At 39.9% G+C, this 24,064-nt stretch overlaps 1 protein-coding gene across 2 annotated transcripts in view; it reads left to right on the top strand.

Moving 5' to 3' along the window:
* The window catches only part of LOC105834853, a 208,685-nt gene that overhangs the window by 154,196 nt on the left and 30,425 nt on the right, over nucleotides 1–24,064 (top strand). For both annotated transcript variants that reach the window (XR_001138929.3, XM_012677649.3), the window contains exon 4: nucleotides 17,032–17,121. Coding sequence is in view for 1 of the 2 variants with exons in the window: in XM_012677649.3 (XP_012533103.1) it covers nucleotides 17,032–17,121 (90 nt within the window). In the remaining variant the exon portion in view is untranslated. The remainder of the gene's footprint in view (nucleotides 1–17,031; nucleotides 17,122–24,064) is intronic.

The raw sequence follows: 24,064 nt of genomic DNA, 5'->3' as shown, positions 1-24,064 counted from the left end.
ATATGCATTCAACAATATTCTTCTAATCACATTTTCATAACTTTCGATAACTTAAATTTCTTTAATGAAAATGAGAATGAGAAATAAAATCCTTTCTTTAGATATAATTATTTACACATTTTAGATATATCAACATATTTGAATTAAAATAATTATATCTTAAGCGTAAACTTCTTAATATAAATTAAGAATAAAATTATTTAGCATTAGATTATTTTAATTTAGCACATTAAGTCACATTTGTTTAAAAGGTACTCTAAAATAGAGGGCATTTCTAATTAAATACGCTCGTGGCGTTCAAGGTAGACCCGATGAAGAATGTCCACGACCGAGGAAAGTTAATTTGCTTACTTTAATATGTTTTCGCCAGGGACGCGTGTACGGTGGACATAGCTATTAAATATTTTCACGCTTGGAAGGCGGTTTCGCGCTGCTGGTTCGTAGTAGCGAAGTCTACTACCAGGGACATCTAATTTGTTAATTTGGATTTATCGTTAACGCGTTACAGTGTCAAAAAAGTAAACGCGTGCCACGACTACGAGACGTAATAAAATCCTTTCCGAGGAAGAAGCAACAGCAGACGCCTGTCGAATTGCCATTCCATATTTATAAACCTCTGCTAATTTTACATATAAATTTAGTATTTTTTATATATTTTTTTTATATCACGTCCTTTCTTAAAATAAATGCGAGAAATTTCCCAAGATTGCATTATAAATTATTATTAATAAAAGCAATTGAAGAATCACTTCTCGACCATGGATTCCGATTTTTCTAACAATCGATATTCGAGCATAACATGTCGACAATCTTATTTAACAATGGCAAATTAAATTTATCGACGATACGCGCTGACACACGATAGGGTTAATTGTCGAGAATGCAGCTAACGCGACAGCAAGCACGAAGACAGCGAAGACACGCGAAACGAGTTTCTCGTGCTAAACGGTGAATATTTAAGAAACAACTGAAATCAAATACACGGACTTTTCCCCTTTTGCCGCGTTAAAGTATCGTTTTTCGTGAGTAGCGTGCAAGGAGGTACCTTCCTACTTAATACTTACTATTCTCTAAACGGTATGCGGATACATTACTTCTACGAAAGTTTCCTTGTGTAAAACGTTTACTGCCCTTTTTCGTCACTTCTGCCGTGGCGCGCGAAGAAACACGGAGAGAAAGAAAGACGGAGGGGGAGCGAGAGAAACCGTTTCTCCTGAATCTCCGACGTAAAAGGTTCAAGCAGACCGAAAGCGTTCTTCGATCAACTCGACACGAAACACGTCGCGCTGGTAATTTGCTACACTAAACACCGCCATTCTCGCAAATCCACGCACGGACTATGACTCGGAAAGAAAAGTGACCGGGAAAATAATAACGAATATTTATGTTACACGACTAAAGATTTCTCCCATAGTAAAGATTCCCCAAATATCATAATTGTAGACACGAGAGGATTTTAATTAGGACTTTAATTCCTTTTTTCAATCTTGTTAAAGGAAACCGTATACGGTAAAATTAAATACAAAATTGTCGTTAAAATAGAAAGTGCAAATGTACAAAGAAAAAAATATTCGTATTTAGAGAATATGCTTATTTTTTAAATATTAAATAGTTGAATTGAAATTATATAATATTAAATATAATATTAAATAACTTGCTTATAAAAAAATTTTTATGTAGTTTTTAATAAGAAAAGAAATATATTCACTAATAACATATCTTTTTATGAGTTGAGAAAAAAATTATCGAACAGAAAATAACAATAGTGTTTCCAAAAATTAGAATGTTTTAATATTATTGTCAAAACAATCATATTGTGTCGCTTAGACGACTATTATAATATTGAAATATTTTATTAAAATTTTATAGTTTTTACAAAGGATCATCAGATTCGTATCAAGTCAAATTGCGACAAATTTGGGCCGATCCAAATAACTTTCCGTGTTCTTTTTTTTTGTATAATTCATTATGCAAAATATTTTCTTCTATTGCTTGTAGTTCTAGGCTGAAAGGCAACTTCTCTCAGCGAATTAGCGATGCTAGGTTGCGCTTGATTGTACCCCGAAGTAAACTAATAAAACGCTGATTATCCGGCCGGACGGTCGGATTTTTCGATCGTTGAACGAAACATACTTCGCCAATCCATTTCTGTCGTCTCTCGGAAATTATCACCCGGCGCGAACGCACGATACACGGCGGGGGGCCCCCCGTCGAGAGCGCGCACGGCTCTCGGCTTTCGTTCCTTTATGAAATACTCGAATAAACTTTTCTCCGGGCACTAACTCGCGCGCCATTCGCGCGGGAAAAATATGCGGACGGCTGTATTTTTACTCGTGTCGAGAAAGCCGCCATTACGCGCACAACCGCGACATACGGCGAGAGTGAAAAGCGGAAAAGACGCGGATAAATAAATGACATCAATTCTTCCATTCTCCGTCCCAAGCGGATATCTCTTCAGGAATGGATTTTAACTTACGACTGAAGGTACGTATGTTATTTTTGAATTAAGGACCGACAAGTCCATTTAAAAGAAACAGAACGTAATCCGGATGCCCGGATATTTTGGGCCACGCGGGAATTGCTTTCGGATCGGCTGAAAAAAAGAGAAAAAATTTGCGAGCGTAGGCCCGCGTTCTGATTTGCATCTCGCGGAACGGACGCACGCACAGGAATTTCGGGCGGAACAAAGGCGCGTAAGGGTCGAACGAGGTTTCCGGGCCCGAACGTACGTGGCCGCGAGATTACCCGTTAAAGCGCTGACAGAGCCGATCAAAATGCAACGAACCTGTACATTATGTTGTTGATACATCACTGCAGGCGAAATTCAGCGATCGGCTCTAGCGGGGGTCCCGCCGCCCGCTCGTCCGCCTCTCCTTTTTTTTTCTCCCCCCCTCCGTTTCTGGTACACCAATTTTTACCCCGACGCGCCAGCACGGGGCTTCGGTACAAATCACGCCTCTCAGTGACGTATCGCCGCGAAAGCAGCCATTTTGCTCTCATATTTTTTATTTAATAGCCACCAGGCTATCGTGTATCGCATTAATACGCGGCAGCTACGCCGCGCGGTAGCGGTAAAAGAGGGTCGTGTTCGGGGGCGACCCCCGCCACCCGGTAACCCGTAATCATAACCGAGCTATTTTTCTCCCCCTCCTTCCCCCTCCTGTGCGCTCTCTTTCTCTTTCTCTCTCGTTTCCTCTTTTTCCCTTCCCTCCCCAACCCTCTTCTTTCCTCTTTCGCGATACCCGCGCTACTGCATCTACGGTTCCCGCAAACTCCGACGGCTACACCCTAAAGATGCTCACTAATTCTACGATACTGACGGGATAACCATATCTTTCGCCGCAATTGAGATAATACGACGCGGCAAAGCTGACATCTATAATTGTCGGGGGAGGGGGATGGAAATATTTTTAATGCGCGTGTATATGAATTAGAAAAGAATTATTCCGTTTATGTAGAGGAGAGAGGGGGACTATGAATCACCATTTTGTTTTATTTGAATAATTTATTGAAACATTAAAACATTTGCGATACAATTTTTGTTGGTACAAGTTTGTTATCCATGAAGTTCTGCCAATCCTGTTATAAGCAGAAATTGGGTATGTGTAATGAGCGTAATTAACAATTTACTGAAGAGGGGAAAAAAGATTGCAGTTATGCAACCTGTAGGGAGATTTGGAACATTACCAACAAATGTTCTCAAAATTAGTACACAAAAGAATAAAAAATATATGTAAAAGAATCTTTGACTCTTGCAATTTCGTGTATTTCAGAAGTACTATAAAAATATTATAACAAACAATATTACCCAAGTACTGTAAAAATATTGTAAAAAATATTACGCGCGAAGAGATTATGGTTTCAGATTCACGGCACTCGCAAATGGTCCATAACCCCAAACGCAGGCAATATAACTGTACACGTCAAATACATGCACACATTACGTCATACATTAAATTTAATTACATCAATTGAAAGCCATATTCAAGTCATTCAAGTTACATTAAAATTGATATTCGACATATTTCTTAAAATAAAGTAAAGAGTAGACCTATAAAACTTTTGGCGACTTGCAATATTGAAACGCAGCTTTCATCACGATAAAATGAACAATAATGAGCAGTGGCCATATTATAAAATAAAAAAATCTGAACAATATGTAAAGAAGTAATTTGGAGTTATCCCCAGAACTCTCAACACAAAGTATATGAGAAATTCATGTGAATTCCATAACCTCACATCTAGTCCATAATTGCCTTCTTTCCTCTATTTTCTTTTCTTGTAAGTAATAAATAGTAATTTATGCGGGAGGTCCATTCAAAAAATGGCTGCGCGCAGGCATGGTTACCTCCGTGACATTGATTACTTTCAAGTCACGAACATTACCGTCCGCGATGCTGGAACTCGTATTTTCCGTGTCGTTCGATGCTTTGAGCACAAAATGCCACTTGAACGTCATAAACCCGAAATGACTTGCTTCACGGTTGAATGAATTAACACAAACGGCTATTTTTCACGTACCCGGCTTAAACGAGAGCAAGTGCCAACGTTCTATAAAACAGAATGTAGAAAATTTTTTTTTTTCTGATCGATTGTTCTAAACGATCGTTTCTTGATCCTTTTGAAAAACGTGTCACAACAAACGTAGAATATCTTCGAGATTTCACTTCGCTCATTCTTCTCTCGCTACACAAACAAAATTTTACTTTGGAATTTTTCCTCAAATCATAACAACATAAATTTAAAATAAATAAATTTTTCCTCTCGAAGTGGCAGGTAAAACAGAGTATGTTTTCTTTTTGAGCTGTTGAATTTGATTCTGATCTATCGAAAGTTTTATTTTGTTAATTAAGAAAATATTAATATTTTTTTAAGATCAAAATCAGATTCAGCAACTCAAAAATTACTTTAAAAGCGTATTATTTCTACTTACCACTTTGGTCTATTTTGTTCTTCTTAAAATTTAATTATTCTATAACAGAATAATTTGGTTAAGCTTATAAGAAAATTTAATTAAACTTTACCAAATTGTTCTTAAATATTAATACTAAAATAAATTAAAACTTTTCAAAGGCCGTGTTATTTCACAACTAACATAATCTTGGGAGTGAACCCTAAGAGAAAATACTCTCCATGTAGTAAGAGCAATTTATTCGTAAAATCCGGTATCGTCGTTCGATCACGACAGAACAATCGGCTATTCTTTCGGGCCGTCGTGTCAGGGATTAGCTCCACTTTTCGCATCAATCAGGACACGCGGCGGGACTTTCCTCCACTTGGCGTGAGTATAATCATGCGTGTTATACTCATGCGCGGCGCACGGTGCAATTTAGATCACGTCTCCGCGTGAGCGAGCGATGCGCCCTAAAGTCGACCTAAGTGAATTCTATGTACGCGCGGCGAGAGTTGGCGAAGTAGCGAGTCAGAGCGAGACTGGGGCTCGTTGGATGGATTGAATGAGAAGGAACGTACGGCCAAGTTGATCACCGTGCTATAAGGTCTTACTTGTTGCTGATGGTTGCATGTCTGCCACAACGCGGCAAGCCGTGCCTTCTGCTTCCCGGCTGATTGCTCCGTATGCGAGAAGCGATAGGGAACCTCCTCGTCCCGGATGGACGGCCGGCGGTTTCCTAGCCGTTGAAACCGGACGAAAGTTCGCGATTTCTGCGCGAAGTGTGGGGCGAAGCGGCGAGGCGCCTAGGGCTATGGCGATAGGACATAGGTTTCTTTCTAGTCTGCATATTTGGAATTGGGCTGTTTCGTGAAATCCTGACGTTATATCCCGGGAAAATAATGAGATCGATCTCTCACAGAAATCATAAGCACTTATTCAATAATTAATTGTATTCTCTCTAAATCTTAATCAGTAAATATTCACTTATTCGCAGTGGCATACTTATAACTGTGATAATCGGTGAATATTCACTGTCTTTCAGTAATTTTCACTTCAGAATTAATGTATAGTCACTGAAAGATCAGTGTATTTATTTCACTGATTGATAATCAATAAATGATTATATATATATCATTGAAAGTCAGTGTATTTCCACTGATTTCGTCGAGTTTTCACTGATTGTGATTCAGAGAGTTTACCATAAATATAATTAAGTCATATAGAATTTATTTATATAGACAAACGTGATTTGTTCCAAGTGGAAAATATAAAAAGGAACTGTTAGCGCAAGATAACAGCTTATCAAACGTAATTAAATAACTATTTTTTGCGTTCTTTTCCCCCCGGACAAGGTAATGCGTTGCTCGCATGCACGTCTATAAGTATTGAATGGGGTTCTCTTCCCGCACTTGAAATATCCACGAAGCGGCGCGGGTAATTTCTTCGAGTAACCGCACACTCGAACTTTTACGGGCACTTTATGCGATGTGTGTTACGGCACAGACAGCGCATGCAGAGCCATTCAACTTTTTAACTTTCTTTGACCGTGACTTTTCGCGGATTGACTATACCGCGCTAGGATAACTACTAACGAGTCCGTTTTGGCGAAACGCCCAATTTCGTTCATGTTAAATCGCGACCGTCAAATATATACGTGTATATCCTGTCTATTAAGTGCCTCACAAAAGTCTAACAAGATTCTATTCTTTTTACCTTTTTCTTATTATTATAAGAAGTTGAATTAGAGGGAGAGGAAAAATGTTACAATAGTACTTCTACTTTTGAAATTTACTGGCTGTTTGTAAAAATTGGCATCTGCTTAAACAAAAATGTACATCAAAGTATTTATGCAAATTGTGTAATACATAATGCCAATATATTTTTTATTTATTCATTTAGTTTTATCTAATTGCATGAAATTTTTATACTTTTTTTTTTTATTTTATACTTTCTCCATTTACACGAGTGAAAATATAATAAACTAATAAAAGTGGCGACGCATTACTGACGCATTAAAAACCTAATATTCCGTTGATTAAGTAATTGTAATAATTGCAATTATATTGACAACCGTCCAGCGTGGAAAGTCGGGAGAAAATGAGATTTCACATATGCGCTTAATTAAGGCTACTGCTGTGCTGAGCTGTTAAAGGGTTAAAAAGGCGGTCGTAAACTAAGCAACGACGAGCATTAAAAAAGCCATCACGTGGAAGGGAAAGCCTCGAGATAAACAGGCCGTCATTAAATCGATCGGATTCAGTACGAAAGTTGTATCGCGTCTCGCGGAAATTGCGAACAGAGAAGTCGATTCCTGCGAACTATTTTTTTTTTTTCTTAAATAATCATTACACTTTCACCGCCATTGGCGATACGGTAACAAAGAAAAACGTAACGTATTGCCGGGGAATACTTATCGCATTCGGAGAACACAATAAATGCACTCGCAGCGCCTTACCGACGTTTTGCATCACGCACATTTCGCAGGAAATGGATTTTAACCAAATTCAATCTTGTTGATTTTTGCCAGCTGTAAACAAGTAGAACGTGCAGTAAAATGTAAACAATTAAGGATTGTATTTGACAAAAAATTTATCTATTATTTTAATAACAATAAAAGAAAGAGAAAAAGAGAACTTTAGTAAAAATTATATTAATAAAATCTGTTTGATAATAAGAGATAATCGTTTTAGCGTTATGCATGGAGAAAATTTTATATATCAAAAATTATTATGTACAATAGTAGCTATGGACCATAAAAAAATTGTAGAAAATTATATTATAAGTAATATAAATACTATGGCAGTTTAATGAAAAACGGAAAAAGATTTCGTAATTTCTTCTTTGATCCACGCTTACTATTTATCAAAAATTTTTACTATAAAATTTTGTCCGCGTAATTTTGCCTCTTTAGCTCAGGATTACACCAATCATACAGGCACTTTCTCGATTTCGACACTTAACGCGATTAATCCGATCAAAAACACTCTGGATAAAAGGAAGGAAGTGTCGGTCGTTCTATCGTACATCCGAAATGTATTCAGACACATGGCAATAAATTCTGAGAAACATCAAAACGGGCAATGCGAAAAGGTAGGTTAGTAGGGAATCTCGGCCGTCCACTCCAATTACGTTTTATGGAATGGCGAATACTCGGGCATCATTTAATTACGGCGTAACCATTAATGCAACGCGGCTTACTAATCCCGAAATTAGTGGAGGCCAGATGGTGGCAGCTGGCAATTACGCAGCACCGGTTTAACGATATCGAATGTAATCTCGGTATGTAATTTCCCGGTATCGGGTAATATTCGGCGCATTCACTTTTAAGTGTCCCCCCTCTCGTCGAAATGTCAGCGCATCGTCGTCTTGATATATTCCTCGATGTAAAAAGTTAATCTTCTTAGCGACTCCTTTTTCACAAACTGCACCATAAACTGCTTATCATCTCTTGTATTGCAATTTGAAATTTTTGCGAAATTCATAATATTACATTCTCAGGCTTATCCTTCCGTAGATTGCATCTCCGTTTCTTGCGTCGCAAAAATATGTAAAAGTTACTTTGATTCTAGGATGCGGCGCTCATTTCTCTCAACGTTACGAAATCGCAAGTGTCTTGGTTCTGAAACTCTGTATTATTTTATATCACTTTGATACAACTCCGCTTTATCGATTTAGCACGATGATCGTATTTATAGAATAGAACAATTCATTTATTTCAGCTTAATTGTATTGCCAGCGAGAGACTTGGATTACACTTTAAGGAACCTAACTACACATATATATTCCTTAATAGCTAACTAAAGTCTAGCGACTGTGATAATATCATTATACCAACCTACATATGGCTAATTTATACAATAACTCTTTCCTTCGTCGATGATGAAAAGAGTACTCGAGAGGCTTCCCGCTATTAGTTCGAGGTTAATTTTGTGCTGCGCTATCGCTACCATCGCCGGCGCGACTTATATTAGCATCATTACCGTTTGACATTTTAATGCCAGATTCAAATTATATAGGACCTTTATCGCGCACTTGGCTTACGCGTAGCGTAATCGCGTAGAACCTTATAATACCTGGTAATAACTTAGCTAAGCGCCCCGTGTCTGAGCGTTCGCGAAACGCTCGCCGAGTGAACGCATCGCTTCGCCGTCCTTATAGCTCGTGTTGTCGAGCCCAGTTTGATGCTACCCGGTGAACTTTACGATATCAGCCTTGGGATGCTTTTGGAACGGGCGGTCGGATCGGGAGTCAAGGACGTCGATAGCGGTGTATGAGCGGAAATCGGGCGGAGGTAGAGCGAGCGCGATTCGCAGACAGTGACTCGCGCGGTGAGTCAGGGGGTGCGCGCGTGAGAAAGACAGAAGGAGAGAACGTGGGCTGAGTTAAAGGTAACTGTAGGTTGGGTGGGTGCATGGGATGGGATGATATCGGGTTAGGTTGGTGGTCGACGGGGCTCGCCTTGGTCTGGCACCGCTAGTCCTTCCCGTATTGATCGCGTGCTCCTTTCCTCCCTTAGATACCACGTCGACCCTCTCTTAAGCCTTACGTATGGCCCGGGTTCGCTTCTACCTCAGGCTCGACCTTAGGCCGAGGCGTCTCGCGAATCTACCGTTTGAGGGGTTGAAATCAGGGGTTCGAACCTATATATAAATCCGGAGTTGGTTTGGTTCTGAAAGCTCAAAACGCGTTCCTCCGAATTTTGTATGAGAAAAACTTGAACTCGACGAAATTTTGCCATGATATTTCGATCCCCGCGCGGTTCCTTGATTTATTTCAGCCGATTCTACAGCAACCTTAGGAGATGAATTTTTATTACGAATCACGATATCTTAATATCGAAATTCGCTTTGATTTATGAAGTTAATTAGACTTTTGAAAAGCTAATAATTGACGTTTTCATTTTTGTTTTATTTTTTGATTACTGCATCAACAGCAATAAAAATCTTGTAACATTACTTTAAATTTTACAATTTTCAGTATTTTTCTTACTGTCGTATTATATAAATAAAATAATTGTTCTTATCATTATTTATTTTACGTACATAAAACAGAATGGATCATATCTCGCGCTATAAAATAATCCAACATTCTAAGTGTATGACAGTGTGAATTTCGTTCAAGCTTTTTACTTAAAAACAATTTGTTGCAAATTTGTGTGCGCACGAGTCTTTTTTTAATTACACGATAATCGCACGCGTTATACTCTTCCGATAAAGAACCGCGCGACGCACGTTCACGTTCGTCATCTGATACAACATGGCTCTTTTTTTTTTTTTAATGGTCACGGTTACGAGGCGGATGCGAATACATGCATATTCGCGATCGTGCAATTTGAGGAAAGGGAGGGTACTATTTGCCGCGTCGTTTAACGGTCTTAACAGGATACGATGCCGAAGAGCTTAATTAACGAAGGGTCCGTCACGCGCGCTGGACGTGTGAGAGAGCGACCAATGAATTGCAAGCCGGGCGAATTTACAAAGGTATCATCCCGTCTCGGGGTGCGTACCGTGACGAACGAGTGCGCTTATCGTACGCACGAACGATGGCGAGGTTGCAGCAGGTGAAGCTGCCGACGGGCACCGTTTCTCGCAAAGCGGACGAGAGTCTACCTTGGCAATGCGGATTTCTGATATCAAAAAGGAATTTACAGTATTTGGTATCTATTAGTGCGCGAAAGGAACAGTTTTGCTGACCTATCTAAAACTTTAACTCAAACCCGTTAGCTAGAGTGTCCAAACTTTTTACAGCACCTTCCAATATATTCAAACGTTCTTTATAATAATTTTGATTGAACAAAATTATTCTCAAGTCTGTCCGTCTAAAGTTTTAAACGCTTCAGCAAAATCGTTCTTTCCATAACTCTAGTAACACAAGAGATTGGCAGTACATTAGTTATATAATATTGGCTGAACATTGATTATATTGGAAGTGCATTGGCCAATGTCTTCCCAATATAACGCCAATATTGATTGTAAAATATTGGATCTAAATTAGAATGCAATTAATTTCCAATATCGAACCAATATTTCTGCTCAGACAAATTGGCTGAATAAAGTCTACTTTACAATATTGGACCAATATTGGGAATATTGCCTTTACATTAATTACTTCCCAATTTTACGCCAATGTTTTGCGCTACTAGGAAAGATTTAAGTTTCGAGAATAAGCTAACAGATTTTGAAGCTTGAAATGCGCTTAAAACTTGATCGACTGTTAAATTTCCTGATAATATTACATCCACGAAGCTAAGTTTTCAATTTTGTAGACTACTCACTGTTCCGTCGAACTGACTAAACCGGTGTGCCCCGCCATATTTTATCGGGAACATTGTTGAGCGCGGTTGACAGCGTCGGCGAAATTTCACGACGGATCGGCATTGGCGGCGCGCTGATCCAGTTTCGAGTCGTCGTCGAGTCGATCGCGTGCTCGCCCGCGACGCAATTAGCCGCCTGATAACGGAACGGAGCGAGGCGGCCTAAACCGAGATAAAACCAGAGAGAAAGAGAGGAAATCCAGGCTAATTCGGATGCGGTTTCTTTTAATCGCCCCGCTAACCGAGCGGGGTAAGACGGCGCGCGGTGTACGCGGCGATCATAAACGATAATGGCGCATGCAACGTGCGCGAGCAGCGGGCCGTATGACCCGTTGTTGCGTATGGAAATGAAAAAGCCATGAAAATCCGCTCCGGCACGAACCGGCGTTAACGCTCAGCTCAGCGGCTTATCTTCAACATTCCCTTATTGACCTCTCTAAACGCGAACGACACTTCTCGCCTCTTGCCTCCCTGCGCGTATCTCTATTTTTTTCCCCTCGCAGAGGGGTATGGGAGTCGTCGTGCGTCACGTGAATTCCATTCTATGGTACTTTGCAAACTCAACAGCTGATTAGAGACACGCGTTCGTTCGATTCTACCGACGGCGTCGAATTAAAATGCAGGGCCCGCTGTGTAAGTTTTACACTTTCGCGTGTTTGTCCGCTGTGAACCAGTGTCCTGCATTTTTTCCCCGCGGAGAAAATTAATATGATTCTAGGGATCGCGCTAAAAAAAAAAAACAAATAAAAACGTATATTGATGTAAATTTGATATAAAATTGCGCAATTACATTTATCAAAAATTAACGTCAATTATTCTTAATTTTTAAAGCAATTCGTAAAGCAAAGTGTGTGTTAAATTTTTGTTTGTAGCATTACTTCATATTTTTGTTACACTAAATATTGCATTAAGTAAAAATATAAAATATTAAGTAAGCCATAAAAAAATTTAATTAACCGATACGGATTAAGCACTTATCCCTTGTTTGAAATCATTCCATTTTAATATAAATTTATATCACTTTTAATTAGGTCTTTCCAGTGAACACTCGCAAATTCGTGATGATTTGCATTTTACTGCAGCGACTTTAATTTCTTCGCCATCTAATTTTATTACATGCCACGTACGACGTGATATGCGTTGCTGTTTTCGCTCGCTCGAGATTGTTATATCGATCTGTACGAACGCAATGAGAAAGTTTGCGATGCGTTTTTCTAGAACGATATAGAGAAACGACTCGTCGCGACACCAAATTCGATATTAAATCCGGCACCACGCGAAACACGCGATCTCTCTTTCTCATTCTCTTTGCGCAGAGAGGAAGAAGAGAGGGAGAAGGGCGGTGAAAAAGACACACACACGTGGTTTTCTATTTCTCGCGTGAGCCACCCGGCGAATCAGTCGCGTGCCACTCGCGGGCGCACCACTCGCGTGTTCCGTCCAAGCGTGAACTTCTAATACCCCTTCATCCTCACCTTGACTCTCCCGCATTAGCGGGTCGCCAATAATACTTCACGCACGAAATCTTTTCATTTTCTTCCCTCATGCGAGCCCCGGGAGTCACGGGCACGAGCCCCGGTGTGCACGATCGGATACGCCGGTATGCAGATTGCGGAATCTCGGGCGATCGCGCGCTCCCGGGTTCAAGAAACTGAGAGACGAGCCTCCTCGAGTTCGGCTTCGGTGGTCGTCCGCCGCACGTGAAATTCATATACGCGGGTAATGGTGCAGGCCTACACGGACGAGACGTCTCTCGGACAAATACGATTTTAAATCTCGATCGTATAACACGTCGATCCCCCCGCGAACTACCCTCTGTTTTTCATTCCTTAGTCAGCCTATCTCGGTCGCTGGTGGACGACGGTCGTGTTCTCTAAAAATTGTACAACTATATAACCTGAAACATTTTTTTGGTATGTACGTGTCCGAATTGAAGGAAACAAGTCGTCCTAATTAATTTAGAAAGCATTCTTCGGAAATTCTGAAGATACACTCTGTCCGGATCATTTCTTCAAATATTCATTTTCATTTTGTGAAGAAACGGATTGATTCGTGTTAAGAGCAAGCGTAACGCCGTTTAACACTGTAGATTTAGAAGTTAATTGCCCTTGCGCGTTGCATTTGCATTACTCTGAGACGTATATATATCGTTCGTCTAAATATCACTCGTGTTTTATCGTGATGCAAAGCGTATCCCGAACGGACGAGCGATAGTCATAATCGTGTAGACCCCGGTCGATCGAGAAAACTCGATTACTTCCCCAAACAAAGCAATTATAGTAGTAACGACGAACGAGTCTCGCGGGATGATGCTTTCCACGGAATGGCTATGTCGGCCATTTCGAAGGGACGGGAAAGGGGGTAGCGACATAGAAGAAAATCCTATTACAGCTCGTGTCCGTACGCGGAGTGGTACAGTGTGGGGTGGAAGCGAGAGAGGGTCGTAAGCTCGTGGCGCGCTCCCCCTCTCCCCCTCCCCCTCCCTCTCTCTCTCTCCCTCCCCGCGCGCGCACATCCGTATTGACGCAACGCAGGAGCGATCCCACCCTGTGGATTAACCAATCGAAACGCAGCATCCGCGCATGCGATCGCTTGGAAACGCGTGCCATTTTGTATGCCACGCTATCGCGGGGCGGAATCGGGGCGCCCGTTTCCGTGGCCGGAAAATGAAACCGAGAGTTTGACACAGTGACATATTTAATCATAAGGGCCGCGAGGGGTTGTACACTTGATGTGCGAACGAGTTGCGAGTCTCTATCTTTTTCCACTCGATTTCCTTGCAGAAACACTTTGGAAATGTAATTACACGTTGCCCTATCTCTGCAATGATATAAATTCTCATAGGAGGTATAATTTTATGCTTCTAGATTCATTGGAAAAAATTTATTAATTTGCGACAGTTAAGTAAATGTTTGTCATAAAAAGGTATAATTTATTGTAAAAAGTGTAATGTTGCTAGAGGTAAAAATTTTGTGTCGACATTGTTAAAGTGCATTTCTTCAGCATAGATTAACATTATTCTCAGTTTAGTTTACGTTTTGTCTTTTTTTAAGAATTAGATAAGCGTATCCAATTAAGATTAAAATTAATCTATCATAGTAAAAATGGACAAATGAGAAAAAGTTTTGTATTGATTTAAACTGGCAATTTTTATATCGCCAACATCTTGTCGATCAAACGCCAAGTTCAAATATTTTATTCGAGGAGATTAGTTTGAAATTTACTTACGTAATCCAACCTGAAAAAAATCTGCAAATTTCGACACCGCGATTTAAACATGTAGTTGCTACATATATAATTATTTTACCTTTCCGAGAAATACAATCTTTATTTTACCCAGGCAATAATGGGATATTGCGAAGTCCGCGATCGATTCCTTGCGAGATTGCCGGAAGCTATGGATTAAGAAGCCGCGAGATATCTGCAATTATCGCAACTTTACGAGCACGCATCGCGTCGGCGCGATGAAAATTTAAAGATACGTCGGAAGAGAGAGTTATATCGTTCATGTATCAAAACGGGACAAGAAGTGGTAAAGATAGGATAGATGAAAATCTGATCTGTAAACGAGAACAATTACAATCTGCAAAATATTCCAACAGCATTATAGTTACTTTTTTAACTTTTTTAATAAACTGGAATTCAAGCTTTGTCTTACAGCATCGTGAAAAGCTGTTAGCTACACATTGCACGTATGTTTGTCGTTATCGCGTGTTTAATTAAAATTGAATTAAAGTGAAAAATTCGTTGGAGATTAAATTAGCGAGCTTTACACTGTAGAACAATTATGTAAATGATATTTGGAAAATTACATAATTTATAGTACAACTGTATAAAATTTTTTGCTGTTTCTATTTCTAATTGTGCAAATATAATTTTTCGTTTAATATAAAAACATATTTGCACAGTTAAAGGTAAAAATGTTAAATAATTTTATATATTTCACTATCAATTGTGCAAGTTTTACATTTATTAATTCAATTTTACATACTTTTTTTATAGTGTAGGTATATGTATACACTCGGCTCGGGATTTCTCCTTTCCGTAGTTCCGACCGGCCGGTTTTGGCGTTCGCTCGCCATATTTCGGAACTATAAGTTTCCGCGGTCTGCCGTGCCTGGCACCGCCACCGCGAAATAAAACAAAACAATACACATTTAGCGGAAAGCGGCGGGAGAGAGCGGAGGACGGGATAGGCTTTAAATGGTTTCCTGCCTTCCCCCGCGTGGGGCGGCGCAACGCGGGCCGAAGACTGCTAAAACTGGGACGCGGATATTTTCGGCGCTTCGATGCGCCGCATTCGGGCTTCGCTTGCAGCTCGTGGGCTCGTTTGGCATTTGCCGTTTGGTATCGGGACCGCCGATAAATGGGAAAACTTTCCCCGGAGCGTTTTCAGGCGCGTTCGTCCGGCCCGGAGAAACAAACGCCCGCGCCGCCCTCCCGCTTTCCGAAAGGCAACGCACCCTTCCGTTTTCGTGCCGCCGCACTATTCTCGCGTGGCGGCTCCGAAATTGCCTCTGTATTTTCGGAAAGCTTAATCGTGTGCGCCACGTCGGGCTACGTGATTTACTTGAATTATTCTTATCGATGCGCCGGTGGGCCTTTGTTCTCAAGATTCATTCGCTCGAAAGTTGGCTTTTTTTTCAGGAAATTCTATTATCATTGTGCAACAAGAGTTATTGCGTAACAAGTTACGAAATGAAGTCTTTTGCCTAGGATTTTATCTTGAATGCAACTTGCATTTCATATCGCTTTATAATAATTTGAAACTTACAATTTGTAGATTTGACAGCGCAAAGTGTATTGTAAATGTAAGAATATCTATATTTTTTTACATTATTTTTTCAAACTTTTATTTAACTGTACACTGAAAAGAAAATTACCAAATTTAAATAAATTTTTTTTTTCAAATAGTACCATACAGAAGTTTTGCAGAAAATAAATAATATTTATTTCAAATAAGATATTATTTTTTATAATTCAGAAAATGTATAATACATTTATTAAATTACAGAAAATATTATCTTACTTGAAATAAATATTATTTATTTTTTATAAAACTTCTGCATGATATTAATTGAAAAAATATTTATTTCAATTTTTTTTTCAATGTATAAGTCGCGTTACATTAATTTTTCGATTGGCGTTATTATCTATTTTTCCTCCGTAAACGTTCAATTTAATATTAAATTCTCAAATTATAATATACGTTAGTTGGATATCACGAAGGTGTACCTCTCTCTCTCGTGAGAAGGCTATAGAGAATAACAGGTATTTTGGGCTTCGAGGTGAACACTCGAGTTGTGCAAAGCTCGTTTGGTATTTGCCGAGTATCGAGTCGGCAGACAAATGAGAAAACTTTCCGAAACGTTTCCGACCGATGCCACCGCCGCCGCGGTGCCGCAAAACGCTAGCCTTCGGTTTCGAAAAGGCAACGTACCCTTTCGTTCTATTCGTGCCGTCTCGCACTATTCGCGCGGGGTCCATGTCTAGCAACGTCTAAACCTATGTTTTGTAGCGCCCCTAACTTATCCGCGCCGCGAATTAGCCCCTTGAGCTTCGACCCGATACAAACGGAGCAGTCTCCGCCCGATTACATTCAATTCCCCGGCGATTTTACGTGCTTCAGCTGATTGACGCGCGAGAGGTGGCTAGATTTCGCCATTGTCAATATTACAATGCCAATATAATACTTATATAAAATGTGAAAGATGCGGATGTATGGTGACGTTTCGTCCAAAATTGCAGATTTGTATTAATCCAGCTGCTTTTACGTATACTCATCGTTGTGTACTTTAATCGAGGGATCGATTTTCTGTTCCAGGCACTGAACGGGTTCCTGCTAATACTGACTTGCGACGGGGAAGTGTTTTTCGCTACCCATAGCATAGAGAGTTATCTTGGCTTCCATCAGGTATGATTGAATTTATAATCAAGACGTGTCCGTTGCATCAATATAGTAAAGAGAAAGAAAGGCAAAAAGGAACACAAACACGTTAAAATTCTTGGAATTATATTGAGATTAGTAGGCGTACTATATTGCTGTAATACATTATTACAACACACATTATTATTTTATATGTTAAAGTATAATGCATACTGTAAAAAATTTTTGTAAAATTACAACTATAGTGGATAATTTTGAGACCAATTATAATAGTTGTAAATTTTCTCGTGTCTATAATTTTGCAGTATACAAGCAAAAATAATTTAATGTCATAAATTTGTTCACGGTGTATACACAAGTGTAAAAAACAAATTAAGAAATTATTGCGAAATTTATATACAAAATTACGTACACATAAAAATTTACAACTATTATAGTTGGTCTCGAAATTACCCACTATTATAATTGTAATTTTACAAAAATTTTTTACAGCGTATTACATTGAAAAAAAAAAACTTGACTAAACCTTTAAATTCAACGATTAAATTTCTTCAGTTCAGATATTTGTCTGCTTAAGTTGAGTCGAGGATTTTTCTTAAAAATTATAGTTTTCCATGGAATTTTACAGGGATTTGAAGAAACTTTTTAAACAACCGTCCAGATAATAACGTCGACGAAAATTTTTGCCGGCGAAAACCCGGTGGCGTTTAGAAAATCACTTACGTGCGCCTTAAACGCGAACGACTGTACTTATAGATCGAAGATGCCTGCGCATTTGTCCTCCCCGAGGCTCCCCCTTATTGCAAGGCAATATTCTAGGCATAATTCACCCTCGTTTGTTAGTTTAGCCTCAGTCAACGTGTGTCCACACCCAACACGCGGCAGTCACGCCAGCGCTGTCTAGTCAAGTTCACCGTACGTGTCACGTTTGCCCGAGGCATCATCCCTTTTACGAGACAATGTACCTATCCACCAGGACTGACGGCCGGCATACATTTTTCAGTAGTAACAGTGGGTCATCGACGGCAAACGGGCAACACGCTCGCTTGTCTGGCTCCGCTTAAGCAAATCTGTTTGATGCTCAAACGAGAAAATCTCACCAACTCTCTCCGTAGAAAAACATCGCCTAGAGTTCGTTCATAATTTGAAATTTGTTAAATTTGTATTGCTTACATAATTTATGAATTACTTGAGAAATGGAGGCATCGAGAAGAATTAAAGAAATGAATGACGTTCTAAGTGAATGCAACAGACGGCAAAAACACAATAACAATAAGCATAACAATAAGCAATAAAACGATAGTGATAGGACCAGAAAAATGTAAGTCGTGTTATAATATGCCTCGGGAATCGAGCCTGTTCCCGAGTCGTCTGTTAATATTCGATATTACGATTCGGCGAGTTGTTTTCGCAGCCGGATGTTACCTCGGACCCGGCGATGTGCCAGGTCTCAATTATCGCGATTTCAATTATCCGAATTCATTGCGAGCGCGCCCCGAGTGCCCGCGGATTTGCATATCCCGAACGTAGAACGATGAAATTATCGAATAACAAACGTTATCGGGAGCGGGAATGCCGGATCCCGAATTCCGGCCCTTAATTAATTATGACACCGGATAACCGTGTGTGCCGGTCAGGGCCTCGTTAACGGGCGGCGTAACTCCGGCGATTTTATTCGACGGCCGCCGGGGCAGCGCGCCGATCGGCCGTGGATCGCGGGAGAGGAGGATCGCCGCCGTCCTCTCCCGGCTTCTGGTTGCTCCCTCGTCCGCCGCCGCCGCCGCCGCCGCCGGTGTGGGAACCACGGAACGTCCGATCCCGATTCCGCCGTGCAGACCGAATCTAATTGCGCGGCCACGATCCACACTGTTGCACATTCGATTGCTACCGGCGTTCCCGCCGCGCACGATCATTTGAATACCACGGCCGGGCCCCGCTCGAACACCGAGGTTTCCCCTTAATGATAAAGCGGCTGTGTGTAACCACAGCCCAGGCGCGGGCTATTGGTTCCACGCGAGAGAATTGTGTACACAGTGTGGAAACTCGATTTTGCGCTATATTCCGCCGATACGTCGGCTAGCTCTCTCGAACGTCCGTCCGTCCGTCGTCTTCGATCGATTTCGAGATTGGCGATCTAAACGGACGAACTCGCCTAAACTCGTCGACGCTGAAAAACGCGAAATCGATCGTTCACACTGCCGAGCCTGATTCTATCGACTCTCCAAATCATAATCGGTGAAAACTCGACGAAGTCAGTGGAAATACACTGACTTTCAGTGATATACATAATAATCAATGAAATAGATTGATTTTTTTTTTACTGTACACTATTTCCGAAGTGAAAATTACTGAAAGACAGTGAATATTCACTGATTATCACAGTTATAAGTATGCCACTGCGAATCAGTGAATATCCACTGATTAAGATTTAGAGAGGAAATGATAAGAATGACAAATATGTGTATTTATTTACATTAATTTGATTATAAGTACATAGAAAAAATTATTCTCAAATCTGTGATTAATTTCTCACGTATAGAGAAGTGTATAAAATATTTTATTAAATTGAATGTTCTTAAATAGATACAGACATAACTTGCTCGCATAAAGAAATTTTACACAGTCATCAAGAAAAATACATTCACAGTATACAATAATACTTTTCTTAAGTCGAGAAGAAAAATATCTACAAATCAAGAATTCGAATTTTTTAATAAGTTACTATTATTATCAAAACAATCATGTTAAGCTTTAGATGACTTATAATATTGAAATAAAAGTATGTTTTGCTAAAATTTAAGACTATTAAATTCTTCAAAGAAAATTTTCTCACTTCTATATGAAGCAATGATTGTTGAATTGATGCTAATTTTTTTTCTCCACCTAATATATCTTTCTAAAAATATTTTTACCAAGTTTCTTTACAAATCAAAAAAAGATTGAGAATATGATAGGTTAAAATAAATTTAACATACACATGCACTGTTATAAACTAAGAATTACACTTTAAAATATTTTATACATATGAATTATATTTTAAACGCGATCGAAATTGTACCTCATAATTTGACTTCTTAATTCACGGAGACGGAGAAACGCGTAGGACGTTTAAAGCATGGCCATACATCACGGTCTCTGTATTTCGGGAAATACGGCCGACGATTCGATCGCGTTATCGTCGGCCGTCCACGCGGGAGAGCGCATTAAAGAATCATCCATCCACCTGTACGGGGGGCTGGGTACTCGACTGCCCGGCATAATACCGTCACTCGAGCCCCTTCGGTACACACCGAAGAGGGACGCGGGCACGCACGCGAGCGCAATGTGCATACATTGTAAAAAAAATGACGGATGATGATTTCCCGAGCCGATGACTCTCTATACGGGGCGCACGCGAACGCGTTGAGTATGAATTGCAGAAAATAGCGGACGATGATTTTCTGACTCGATGACCGCATATCCGAGTACAACAAAAAAAAAAAAAGGAAGAATCAAGAAGCGGTTTGTTATATGAGCGTTCTAGATTTCCTCCTAAATACCCCCTCGCGATACGCGCATTTGTATGCGCGTGTGTTAGCGTTCGAAATCACCGACGGAAATCATCCACCCCGGTTTCGCTGGGAATGACGGAAGTCGAATTGACTTCTTGCAGAAATCAGTGCGGTGATTGTGGGAAGAAAAGTGCGCTACGATTTTATATAGTTTTAGGATCCGGTATATAAATCATCGCATTTTATATTAATATTGCAGATAATTTATATTGAATTATAAAGTACGAAAGTTAGTGTTACTTCTCTATGCTTATAGCCAATTTTTATAAATAAACTTGACGATGTATTATCGGCAAAAAAATCTAATTTGAGGGCGTTAAGTAAAAATTTATTAAACATTAACATGTGCTAGAAAATAATTAACAAAGTGCATCTTTAAGAAACTAACATTTATGTTTTTATAATTTAAAGAAAGCGCCTCCCTAAATATCATAATTTTATGTTTTCATTTATTTAACGCTTTATATTAAAATCTGTAAATAAATTTATTCTATTTTATTTACATTTAGAGCTAACGTTACATGTATATTTTGACTTGAAAACGGAGAGAAATCTCACATTCCTTATACTCTACGGAATACGTAGCGATTGTTCAAGTCTCATGATTTATTGATTATTCACTTACACCTGTGTTTTACGTTTCTTACTACGTAGTACAGATTTTCAGATAGTCGCGATAGTATCTCACGCGGCATAAACGGATCTTATGTACGGAACACGCGTTGTGGAAATTATATTGAAAGGCCCTTCATCCGTATTCTTTAACAAGCTCGAATTATTACGCCAACTTTCGTGCACGAGTATCCATTGAGACGTAACAATGCACGCAACGGTACCGTATATATGTACGGATATATTGAGAAAAACAAGGACGATGACTTCGCACGAAGCCGCGTTCGAGGAAAATGGTCGTCTTGTTACGCGATTTTTCTTCTCTTTTTTTCTTTCTCTTTTATTCTCTCTCTCTCTCTCTCTCTCTCTCCTTATCTTTGATTGTGATACGATTGCATCTTCGATCACGATTTGCAGCATTATACAATTTCCCATTAGTTAGTATACAGTTATTATATGTACACAGACGACGAATCTTGCCTTCTATCTTTCGCGGAATTATTTAACGCAACGAGGAATGACATTACAAAATTTCTCCGCATGATTAATAGGCGCCCATTTCCCTCTTTCCACATATCTACCATTTACTCGTGTTTTACCTTGCAATATACATTTTATTTATCGATGTATTCCTTCCGAAGAATTATATCCTTTAATATCGCAATCGCGTATTTATATACGTTATAAAAATACCTATTTTACGTACATTAATATTATTTTTCATTATTGCATTTTTCGTTTCATAATCTCCGCTCCCATTAAATCCGGGGGAAATATTTCCCAATCATTATTCACGTTCCTTAAAACGCGTGTTTCATCCCGTTACGGAGATCATTCATCTGGATCCGTAATGAGAATAATCTACCTCATGCAGGTGCTTGTTGAGACGTAGAAACGCGAGCAAATGCACGCGAGCCTAAGCGCGCTCATCAGATGTGCTATGAGGAAGCATCGGATAACGTTATGAAAAGCACCCCCTCGAACGCTACATGCTACGTGATCATCTTTACACAATAGCCTGACAGTGCCGAAGAAATACGTCTGTATTTCTTCACCGCTGTCCCTACATAATGTACCGCCTTGTTCATTCCAAACGCTTCGTCCCTTTCCAATAATTATCGCATACTTGTTTACATCAAAACGCCATGAATAATTTTAAACCTTATTATTTTGTGAAGAGAAGAAAATGTACTTGGAATGTTTATAAAGATTTTTTTTAATAATGTGTCATGATGTTATTATAATTGATGTTAAATACAGGGAATAGACGAAACAAAATGAATATTTAATATAATTAATTCTTCTATTATCTAATATAATACTTATTTTATTGATTAGAAGGTGGTTTAAATTCAGTGCAATGTTATACAATTTTTATAGCAAAATGTACTGTTTTTCTTGCTGACGATGACTCAATGACGTTTAAGTTAGTTGCGTTGTCTGAAAAAATGTTGAAATTTTGAAGAACAGAGGGCAATTATGAACAATAACGTGAGAAGCATATTTCTTTCTCCAACATTACTTATAAAATTAATTCAAAATATTCTGTTAAAAGATTAGTTAAAAAATTCCATTGGTGACTATTCAAGCATCGTAAGACTTTATTTCGTACAAGAATAAAATCTGTATGATGGATTAATCTCTTAGCAATAAAAAAAATATCTTTACTTTCTAGTTTGTATCATTTCGCTCGTCCTCTGTATAAGAAAGAAAAAAAGTAATCTACAATATAGCACTTCTTTAAAACTGAAAAGTTCACAGTTTCAAAACGAGATATCTAAATATAGTGAATAATTTGTAGTAAATAATTTTTGCTAGTTTTATTTTAGTCACAAAATCCCAACTTCGCGATTTGTTCCGATCGTTCTCTCATCTCTTCACAACATCTCAGAAATCTGTCACAGCCCAGATCCGTCTACAACCCTGCGAACCTGGTGGAAACCCCTCGTCCATTCCACTGCGCTCGCGCGGGAGGGTGCTCGCCGCATCCGAGTCGACGTAATCGGCGACGGGGCGTTTCGGGCGACGCGATTACACGGCTCCGTAACCCCGCTCGAGAGAGCCCGGCCGGAGGACCCGGGGTGGTGGCAGCACCCCCCATGTTGGCTCGCAGCGAAGGGAAAAACCGCGTAATGACAGCACCCACAATGTAATTCACGAGCCGGTCTATGCCGCGGGTCCGCCGCCGGCTCTTTAGTTCCATATCTCACGCGAGAAATATAAAAAAGCTCGCGACGCAAGACGAGATGGGTGCGAGAAGGGAGGCGAGGGGAAGTGGTGCGGGGGAGGCGCCCGTTAGGGCTCGGACTCGTGAGCTTGGGGGATCGAGGCGCGGTTTCGCGATTGTTCGCGCGGCCGGGGCACGCCGCTTAATTGGACTGATAGAGTCGATTCGATGCTCAACGAGCCTTTATGCCCCGTGACCCACGCCGGATAAAAGTAATAACTTAACTGAAAGGTCAAAGGGTGCTTATCGTCCGCGAGAGGGAAGGGGGGAGGGAGGACGGCGAGGGAGAGAAAAAGAAAGAGGAAGAGAAAGGGGGGAGGGGAGAGAGAGGCGAGGGACGGAAAAAGAGACCTTGAGTAGAGGCTCACTTGGGCTAAACCGCTTTTCCACGTGATGTATTATTCCGAGATCTCTCGATTTTAATTTTTGCTCGATGGACGGCGTAATTCAAGATAATTAGGAGCCTTTCGAATTTTAATATTAAATTGTGTGTATATATATATAGGGTGTCGTGTAAACCTTCCGTCAACGTTTACAAGCAGGTGGAGCGCATTAAACTGAACAGAAAAGTCCTTTACCG

This window comes from Monomorium pharaonis, chromosome 10 (assembly GCF_013373865.1).
Source record: "Monomorium pharaonis isolate MP-MQ-018 chromosome 10, ASM1337386v2, whole genome shotgun sequence".
NCBI classification, from domain to species: domain Eukaryota; kingdom Metazoa; phylum Arthropoda; class Insecta; order Hymenoptera; family Formicidae; genus Monomorium; species Monomorium pharaonis.
Note: the sequence above shows the minus strand (reverse complement) of the source record. Positions and strands in the feature narration are given on the sequence as shown.